Source organism: Takifugu flavidus, chromosome 5 (assembly GCF_003711565.1).
Source record: "Takifugu flavidus isolate HTHZ2018 chromosome 5, ASM371156v2, whole genome shotgun sequence".
Lineage (NCBI taxonomy): Eukaryota > Metazoa > Chordata > Actinopteri > Tetraodontiformes > Tetraodontidae > Takifugu > Takifugu flavidus.
Genome location: NC_079524.1, coordinates 14,487,633 through 14,498,155, shown reverse-complemented (window position 1 = coordinate 14,498,155; position 10,523 = coordinate 14,487,633). Strand labels below are relative to the sequence as shown.

The 10,523-nt window shown below is 41.6% G+C and overlaps 1 protein-coding gene and 1 long non-coding RNA gene across 3 annotated transcripts; one reads left to right on the top strand and one right to left on the bottom strand.

Annotated features, from left to right (window-relative positions):
* Positions 1–920: 920 nt before the first annotated feature.
* Positions 921–2,152, bottom strand: LOC130526541 (uncharacterized). Its single transcript, XR_008950784.1, has 2 exons — positions 2,075–2,152; positions 921–2,013 (listed from the first exon to the last, which is right to left on the bottom strand). It is a non-coding gene; the product is annotated as an uncharacterized LOC130526541 (long non-coding RNA).
* Positions 2,153–2,270: 118 nt separating this feature from the next.
* lhx2b (LIM homeobox 2b) lies at positions 2,271–9,438 on the top strand. 2 transcript variants are annotated; one of them, XM_057034274.1, is made up of 5 exons: positions 2,271–3,188; positions 3,874–4,076; positions 4,701–5,068; positions 6,578–6,783; positions 8,866–9,438. In XM_057034274.1, exons 1-5 carry the CDS (start codon positions 3,006–3,008, stop codon positions 9,154–9,156), a joined length of 1,251 nt encoding a protein of 416 aa, XP_056890254.1. In that variant the 5' UTR covers positions 2,271–3,005; the 3' UTR covers positions 9,157–9,438. The 2 variants fall into 2 exon arrangements, with proteins under 2 accessions (XP_056890254.1, XP_056890253.1); XM_057034273.1 differs by having other exon boundaries at positions 2,279–3,188; positions 4,698–5,068.
* Positions 9,439–10,523: the final 1,085 nt, after the last annotated feature.

Here is a 10,523-nt window from a genome sequence, read left to right as displayed (position 1 = left end):
ACAGTTTTGTATTAAATTATGTTTACATGTGCATCACTGAGTGTGTGTGTGTGTGTGTGTGTGTGTGTTGGTGTGTGTGTGTGTGTGTGTAAGTGCTTACATGCTCTCTTTCATGTGTCTTTAGTCTTCTTTGGTTTGTTCCCTGTTCTTAATTACAACCTGGTTCTCCTCAGAGAGCATGGAAACCCACTCCCAATTCCCAGCATCCCATTAAAGTCAAGCACCTGACCTGGCTCCTCTCAGCTTCCACACGCACTCTAAAAAAATCACAAATATGGCTGCACTCTGACGTCCACCATGTTTTTCCCAGAGATGCAGATTTATATTATTGATGGCCTCCCTGAAGTATAGAGAAGCTGCATCAGCATTTTAGACCAACATACATACATGTGCACACTCACACACACACACGCGCACACACACACACACACACACACACACCACACACACACACACATGTACAGCCTTACACATGCAAAAAAGGTCACAATTTGTGTTCAAAATAAAATAAAATGGGTTTGGAGCAAATTAATGACAGTATGGATTCTCAGAAGGTGCTATTGACATGATCACACATCTCTATAAAAAGTACAATATAATATTTATAATATGGCATATGTGGCTAAAAAATGTGTTTGAGAAAAGATTCTGACACTTTCCAAAAAATACTGAAGGAATACCAAAGAAAGAAAAAATATTATAGCAATAGTGTAAAACAGAAACAAGGGTTATATTTGATTGCCAGATTTAGTTATTTTAATGTAAACTTTCAATTTAGATGTAGATTCAAAAGAAAAATTTTGACAGCCCTGATCTTTCAGTGTGTAGGCTTTTAACCAGCATTAAGATTAACAAAACATATTTTTTATAAGTCATAATCCACGAAAAAATGAAGAGAACGAAAAAAAGAAGAGAAGCAGTTACTGTCTTTCCTTATGTTTTATTGACATATACGTGCTATAAATTAAATCAGCGCTGCTGGAGGAGTTCACAGGCCGAGTCTGCTACAAGTCAATGAGCCAGCTGACACTCTTCTGCTACTCTGAAACCATTATTTGGTTTGACCTTTTTAAACAAATGTTTAATTTTACAGCATTTTTGCATAAGTCTTCTCTGCTCTCTACTGATAGTGTTTTAATGATTAATTATCCCTGTGATTTTGATTTTATCATTTCAATGTTGAAACAATCAATGAATAAATACCTTAATAAATGTTTATTTATCTAATAAAGCTGCGGATGAATGCATATGTCTTGTTTCTACTTTAAAAGAACGTCAGTTTGTTTTAAATTTAAAAAGAATGAAGATCAAAGAGAACGCGTCCAAAATCAGAAACAAAGCACCAATGATAGAATTTCATTAAGATATGGTTCCCATGACGACGAACGTGTCTACTCTGATATTTCTGCTGTAAAACTTACTCCCGAAGTGCAGCAGGAGTTTCCTTCCCAATACCTTTTCCTGAACGCATCGACAACAGTGACGTGACAGCTGTGACCAGTGTCTTTGTGTGAGATCAGACCGGCAGCTGACGTCACTTTCTCCACCCAATTAAGAGTAGAAAGCTAATTACAGAGAAAGAGTCGGATGCCCCCACTGTCTGCGCAACATCCTGAAATTAAGAAAATATAGACATAACCAGCAAACTCTAAGCTCATCCTCGTTTTACAACTTCGATTATTAAAAATTATAATACCAAAAAATACCACCCAACCAATCAAAATTCTAAAAAAAAAAAATTCTCATGCTCTATAGTTTTTCATTGCCTCGAAACGAATAAGTAAAATAACTAAATAAATGAATCAATGTTTGCTTCCCGGCAGTTTTGAGGAGCCTCCCCGGGTTGTTTTCTGGTGCCATGGAGAGGCCGGCCTGCTGTGGAGACCCATGGACGTCACTGGAGTAAAGCTCCCAGTGGACCTCCTCGGTGCGCGCAGAGACCTCAGAGGACCGACACGACTCTCTGTTTCACACACACACACACACACACACACACTCTCACACACACACTCTCTCACACACACACACACCACACACACACACACACACACACACCACACACACACACACACACCACACACACACACACACACACACAAACAGGGTTGGGGTGCTCCATTCGAAACGGAGGCAGAAAGGTTTCTGCTTTTTCTTTGAGACCAGTCGGCAAGTAGACCAGTAGAGCCGAACAGTTCTGCGGAGGAGCCAATGAACACCAACGGTGCGTCGTGACGCAGTAACATCGTGTTGATAAGGAGTGGGGAGTCCAACCGGGACTGAAGAAGGGAGCCCGGCGGTTTGGGGGGCCAGCAGGCACTCGTCAGTCAACGTAAATCGGCTCCTCCTCTTCTGTCGTTACGCACATGTGAACATCCAACACAATATTGAGCAAACACACTGGAAAGGAATAGTGCAGCACAGCCAGACGACCACTTTGAAATGTTGACTCTATTTTCATGCTGTTAAAGCAAAGCAGAGGTAGTTTGAAAATCAAAACTCGGCAGTTTTCAAGCACAAGTGTGGACTGAACCTGGAAGCCTGGAGGAGGGTTTTCTTGGGCTCCTGGCAGATTTTTGGACTTGTATTTTCTTCTCTCTGCGATTGCGCAGCGCACATTGCAACGAAGGTTGAGCTGTGGCACGTTTTGTAAATCAAGATTTTTTATCTGTGCAAAACCTGCTTTTTAAATCTTTCTCTCAGTGAAGAACAGTCATTGCCGGTGTGACTCCTGCACATGTCCAGCCTTTTGTTCACGAAACAAAATCTAGACAAAAAAAATATAGGTTTAAAACTTATTGGAGGATTTTCAAAAAAATTATATTTATCTTTTTAATAATAGCAAAAAAGATTCAGATGACGGCTTTCATTGGCAGATGAGGCATAGTGTGGAAAACACGTGCCCAACTTTTCAGTCTCTTTTCCCACCCTGGTCTGGATTTCCTATTTGAAACGCCGAGGAAGGACAAACTGAAAGAGAGACAAGAACAGCGCCATTCTCGCCTCTGATGGACATCTTAGCCTGCGGAGCTGAAGAGAACAGTTACAACATCCTGCCTTCTGCGGCTACGATGCTTTTCCACGGCCTCCCTGGAGGCGACGTGCACGGCATGGTGGAAGAAATGGACCGGAGAGGAAAGAGTGAGTCAGTAGCCATCAGCTCCGTCATCGATATGGGCGAATCTGAAACGGTAAGAACGCGTGACTCCTTCCTTTCTGCAGCAAAAAACAAATGTGTAATACTTCTACTAATAATAACAACAACAACAACGATAATAACAATAATAATCATAATAATAATAATAAGAAGAAGAAGAATAACACATTTCCTGATAATTGTGAGCATCGTAATGATTATTAATAATAACAAAAATAGTATTGATGTTAATTAACAATGCTGAGCAAAACTTCAGCTCCTTACAAATGAGAAATTGTTTTATTTTATTTTGAAATTATTTGGCCTTAATGGTTATTTTTAAAAAGCATATTTTTAAAAGACATTCGGGCAGCATTTTCAAAACATTATTTCTTTGTAATTAACTACAATTTCAATTGAAACAAAAGTCCGCTTCGTTGCGTGCGTGAATGCGTTTGAATAGTGTGAAAATAGGCTTTAATAATCATGACTTTACGAATGGAATACTTAATATTCGTTTAATCTGGGCAATGAGACTGCACGAAAAATTAATGAAACCCTAGCACCGTGTGTGCGCTGGTGTAAATCGTTTGCAGCGTAAAAACAGTTAAAGTTAAACAGACACACACACACACACACACACACACACACACACACACACACACTTGTGTGTGGCAGTTGTGTGTGTGTGTGTCCAGGTGCGGGTGATCTGTGTGTGACTGCTCCGCTCTGACCCGCAGCCTCTCCCCTGTCTGACCGGCGAGCGCGTCGCTCTGTGTGCCGGCTGCGGCAGGAAGATCGTGGACCGGTACTACCTGCTGGCCGTGGACAAGCAGTGGCACATGCGCTGCCTCAAGTGCTGCGAGTGCAAACTGAACCTGGAATCTGAGCTCACCTGCTTCAGCAAAGACGGCAGCATCTACTGCAAGGAGGACTACTACAGGTAGGAGGGCGCGGAGGGCCTGGGCTGCGCGTACATGATCAAGATGTGCACCTTCATCGAAAATGCCAAGATTTATTAAGATTTTAAATATTTAGATATGCACAACGTCTAAAGTAGACTAAATTAATTCAAATGGGCTTGGGTGTAAATATTGGCGAGGATTTCATTTTTTCCCAAGGAAGAATACAATTGAATTAAAGAGGTTTTACAACTAAATTTTTTTCTAAAAATTTGCCTTCAACACTACTTTCAGGCCATCAGAAAAGACAAAAATAAAAATATCAGCAAATTACATTGAAAAAGCCGATTACACTACATATTGATTTCATTCGACAAAGAGGGCTGCAAAAGTCACTTTTTAATAATATTTCACTGAAACTGGCCCGACAGACATCACATGTGCAGTCAAATCCACATTTATCTACTTTGATTTTAAGGTCTGTTCCCTCCGTCTCCAGTTTTCAGAAAGTTGTTGTATGAAGAAAGTTCTAAAAAGGGAACTAGTCCGAAGCTATTTTTCGTCTAATAATAATAATAATAATAATAATAATAATAATAATAATAATAATACGCAGGATTAGTCTCGTCCGTACTCTGATGGCGTCTCTGTATTGTCCGCAGAAGATTTTCGGTGCAGAGGTGTGCGCGGTGCCACCTCGGCATCTCGGCGTCGGAGATGGTGATGCGGGCCCGGGACCTGGTTTACCACTTGAACTGTTTCACCTGCACCACGTGCAGTAAGATGTTGACCACCGGGGACCATTTCGGCATGAAGGACAGTCTGGTCTACTGCCGGCTGCACTTTGAGACTCTGGTCCAGGGAGAATATCAGACACACTTTAACCACGCAGACGTGGTCCCGCACAAAGGCCTCGGCCCGGCCAACACGCTCGGACTATCCTACTTCAACGGTGTCGGGACGGTTCAGAAGGGCCGACCCAGGAAAAGGAAAAGCCCTGGGCCAGGAGCCGAGCTGGCCGCTTATAACGCAGGTGAGGACGGGCGCGTTTATCCCCTGACAGCAAAAAACAAGAAGTTCAGATTAGTTTTCCTGCCAGGTGCTAATTAACCTAAGAACCAGGAAACCCGTTTAAATTTAGAAGCTTCTTAAAATGACAAAATCAATAATATTGGTGTTAAATGTTTAGAAAAAACACTTTTTTTTTCGTATTTTCTCATTTTTGCCTGCCTAGTCAAGTCTAAGCGGAACATTTGAAGTAAATTCCTTCATATAACCTCCTCTTTATATATACTTTATACTTAATGCCTGTTTATAATATCCTACAGCTCCCGGGTCAGAAATGAATTAACAGTAAACGCAGGCCTTTATATCAGTTAAAATTGTATTTTTTTTAAAAAAGATACGAATAATTCTTCGTCACATGTGCTTTTGAGGGTTGTGAGTTTGGGGGTGGGTTCCGACTTCTGTTTGCACCGTTCTCCACTTGTCAGGTTCCATATCCATCTACAACTGAGTACCTCACACGCTCTCTCCCCCCCCCCCCCCCCCCCACACACACACACACGGACAGAACATGAGACTGAAGTTAACTGAAACACAGAAACATGCCTGAACTTTGGAAAGTTGGATAGTTTTAAAAGACCGCTTATGGTTTTATACCAATCACAATGATGGGAAACAACTCAACATCCCCAAACAGCTATAATTAGATATGACTTAAGATCAGAATTCTGTGAAGTAACTATGATTGTAAATATCCAAAAGGAAGATAAATTATACATCGGTAAAAGAGGCAGTGCGCCCTCTTGTGTTGACAGAAAGAATAGGAGGAAAGCTTCACCTTGAAAATGAAGAGTTTAAGTCTGCAGAAAACAGGATGCGCATGCTGAAAACGCTGCAGCATATGTCAGGGACTGGGGACAGTATTTGTTCTGCCTGTTGTGTGTATGAGCTCATTAAGTGAAGTGTTATTCTGGTGCTTTTCACTCACTTCATATTCATAATCTTAAAGCAGCAACACTTCGAGCAGTGCCAAGGTTTCGGCAGACTGGGACCATCAATGTGTTTTCTTCAGGCTGATATCTTGGTATTTGTGTAGGCCTACATGTATGTTTTTGCAGCTGTTTGGTCACCACAGGTCTGATGCATGAAATTAATCTGAAAAAGTCAATGAAAAACAACATTTTTCAAAAGTTATTTATGTTTTGGATGCATTTTTCAAGCATTTATAATGCATGAAAAATTGCCAAAAATATTTGAATAAGGATACATTTTATTTTGGTAATCAGATTAAAAGTAAATCATTTTATATTTCCAGTTAATTCCTGAAAACTGACAGTCACAAAAATAAAATTAAAAAAAAACTAAAAATGTATTAATTTTTCAACATAACCCAAGTTACAGAAATACATTAAAATAAATGGAATGGAGTAGAAGCCACATATATAGGTCCATATATGCAGTCTATTGGAGTTCTTTAATGTGAGTGCTGCCAAGAAATGGAATTTTCGCCAACTTGAATTCTTCTTGTTTCCTACAGCTCTAAGCTGTAATGAAAATGACGGCGAGTCCATGGACCGAGATTCCCAGTACAGCTCCACGCAGAAGACCAAGCGCATGCGGACCTCCTTTAAGCACCACCAGCTCAGGACCATGAAGTCCTACTTTGCCATCAACCACAACCCAGATGCTAAGGACCTGAAGCAGCTGGCTCAGAAGACGGGCCTTACCAAGAGGGTCTTACAGGTATGAGTGGCCAACAGTCCAAAATTAACTTAGCATCAAAGTCTGAGTGTGTTTCCTGAATCTAGGAAAGCAGGACTAATCATTTAAATCCCACTGAAATGCTCTAGGCAAAGCAACTGAATGCTGTTTTTGTCTTTTGCTTAAAAAGATTCCACACTAGAGTCTGTCACTGACTCAGAAAAGAACAAAATTGTGTTTACAGCAACTCAAGTACAAATGGAAAAGAAGCATAAATGAAATCTGTTATAATAAAATGTGATTCTTTTGTTTTCTTGCTCACAACTGATGGAAGAGAAGCTAAGCTCAACAGTACAGACAGAACACAGTCTTTGAGTTCCACAGATGATGACAGTGAATATCTGCTGGGTGAACAGAAGAAAAAAAATTAGGCAAAAAGGTTTCTGAATTTTTTCATTTTCTGAACAGAAAAGTCAGCCAGCTGCTTTAATTAACTCGGAGACAACAAGGCAGTCGCTTTGCTTCGATGCTTTTGAGACTTGGTGGTTGTTTCTGCTGTTTCCCAGAGCTCTGAACACGCTCCAGCACACAGCGCCACTGGACGCACACGACACACTTTATTATGGTGTGTGTGTGTGTGTGTGTGTGTGGGTGTGTGGGTGTGTGTGTGGGTGTTGGGGGGAGGCTCACGCAGGAAAGGATTCAAACAAAAGTTTCCCTCAAAATGATGTGGAATTTTTCCCAAAACAAAATCCAAATCTTTGGTAAATCTTATTTTTTGCTGAAACAACATGAAAGAAGTATCATTTTTTTCTGTGGCCCCAGGTCATTTTCTTTATTTCAGCAAAATCTTTTCAGAAGTGTTTGAGCCATCACTGTGCGATTATTTGACTGACGTGAGTAGAAATTCAGCAATATTAGAATTTCATCAGAAGGTGGGTCGTGATAAAACAGCAGCTCTGGCTCAGCTTTTAGCATCTGAAAGATTATTTTTCTTGATTTGACAGATGTTAGAGGATGTTTTCCACTGAGAAAGTTTTCCACGAAAATGTTGGATGGAGCTGTTCCTTTATGGAAGGAAAAGCAGCAGGTTCAAGATAGCCTAATGACTGAGGGCAGACTGACAGCAGCTTCTGCGTCCCATCAGTTCACTTTAATTCTCTTCCTTTTGCCTTCTTGTCTTGAACATGTAATAAACGTTTTGCTCGTATGGATGACGTTACGCCAGTGTGAGATCGTCTCTGCATCTGCAGTTCAGCTGTTTTTTTGACATGACCTGGACAGTCTGAAGTGTTTCCGCGACTTGTCGGTCAGATTTAGTTCGTCAACTCCTGAAAACAGGCGGGAAGCTCCACGGGAACCTGTCCAGCAGAGCCTGATGTCTGCTGTGATCAGAGTCACACTCACCATGGCTCACTGCTCACATCCTTGAAGTCTGCGGTCACTTTTTTTCTTTTAATATGAATCTGCGTACTGTGCTGTTAGACTGCGTGGTTGGGGTCAATGATGAGGATGGCCACTATGAATTTCATACAGAAAAACATGTTTTCACTAAAAACAGAAATTGTGCAAATATTAAAAATGTAACAATTCCAAGTTGCTCAATCAGAATCTAAGTAAACCTGTCAGCTATAGTGTGTGTGAGTGTGTAAGAGGAGTTTACTTATCTTGAAAGGGTGAACCAGATAAACTCCAATCTGAAATGTTACCTTCAGGAAAATATTTGTAAAGCTGAATCCTTTCAAGTCTGTCATGAACATTTTATTGGAATGTTTACATCTTATATGTATTGTCAGAGACTAAAATGTAATAAATTAATGCACATGTCTTGAATGATCTGCAACATCTTCTGCCGTAGAAAACAAAACTCTTCTCTTATTTGCACAGAAAACAAGATGATCAAGTGAAGGCAACAAATCTTGTGATAGAAATCCAGACTACTGTCTAGATTATATCTGCTTAATCAGTTTTTACAGTCACATTCTCTATTTCTTCTGTGTATTTGAGAAGATGGTAGGGCATTTAGGAGTGAGAACAGTTTCATTTCCTTCCTCAGTGATAAATGTAAATGTCAGGCAAATATCTTGTTTTCTTTTTTTTTTAAATAATACATTTGTGTCTTAGGTTTGGTTCCAAAATGCTCGGGCCAAGTTCAGGAGGAACCTGCTGAGGCAGGAGAGCACTGGAGTTGACAAAGCTTCTGACAGCTCAACGCTGCAAGGCGGCACACCATCAGGCCCGGCCTCAGAGATCTCAAACGCCTCTATGAGCCCCTCCAGCACCCCCACTACCCTGACAGACTTAACCAACCCCACAATGCCAACAGTCACCTCTGTTCTCACCTCAGTGCCGGGCGGCATGGACGTCCATGAGTGCAGGAGCCCCTCGCAGACCACTCTGACCAGTCTCTTCTGATGGTTCATGCACACCTGAGCTGAGCACTGCTGTTTCCTCCACACTCAGACACTGTAGTACCAGAAGGTAACAAATCTTATGTTCTGAGCTCATCACTGACTTCTGTCCATGCTGTCATCAGTTGAACGGAGGACTTGGTGATCACAGAGAGGGATTGTAGGAAGAAAGAAATCTGACAACAAAGCTGAAATCCTTCTTCAGCACAGTATTTATGATGTTGTATAAGAGTCACTGTCGTCTTCTTTTTGGAAACCCTCAGATTAAACAGGTTGTATCTACCAACTGTTGACAGTCTGATTCATGTTTTCCCATGTGAGTGAGTGAGTGAGTGAGTGAGCGAGTGAGTGATAGTCAATGCATCATGCTAAGATTGATTATATTCTAAAGAGTTTAAAGCTCTTGTTCTCTTTTAAACTACAGTATTTTCATGTGACTGTTGGACTCAGTTGAGGTCACATTGATCAGCCCAGATGTAAGTGAGTTGTTCAATTCTATAAACTCAGATGCTGCCCAGTAAGATACTCTCCAGGTTGAAAACACACTGAAACAAATTAGGTTTCCATTTATTTAGAGAGAGAAATATTTTTGTCTGCTCAATCAGCTACAGATTTTGGAAAGCTGTCGCTAAGGTTAAATAAATCTTATTACAAACTAAGCCATTTATCATTCCATACCTCTTAAAACACAAAGAAGGGAAATCCTCAGAGAGTGGCTCTGCACATATGTATTACCTGTGTGATCTCTGAGATACTTACTGCGAGCAATTTCTAGAATTTCTAGGTGCAGTCATGGTGTTGAGGGGGTCCGGTTTGGTGACCTCAGGATCGGGTCTCTGCTTTTTGCAGATGATGTGGTCCTGTTGGCGTCATCGGCCTGTGACCTTCAACAATCACTGGATCGGTTCGCCGCCACATGCAAAGCGGCTGGGATGAAAATCATTACCTCAAAATCCGAGGCCATGGTTCTCAACCGGAAAAAGGTGGAGTGCCTTCTCCGGGTCAAGGAGGAGATCCTGCCCCAGGTGGAGGAGTTCAAGTACCTCGGGGTCTTGTTCATGAGTAAGGAAGGAATGGAGCAGGAGATCGACAGGTGGATCGGTGTGGCGTCCACAGTAATGCGGACTCTGCACCGGTCCGTAGTGGTGAAGAGAGAGCTGAGCCGAAAGGCAAAGCTCTCGATTTACCGGTTGATCTTCGTTCCTACCCTCACCTATGGTCATGAGCTTTGGGTCATGACCAAAAGAACAAGATCACGGGTACGAGCGGCCGAAATGACCTTCCTCCATAGGGTGGCTGGGCTCTCCCTTAGAGATAGGGTGAGAAGCTCTGCCATCCGGGAGGAGCTCGGAGTAGAGCCACTGCTCCTCC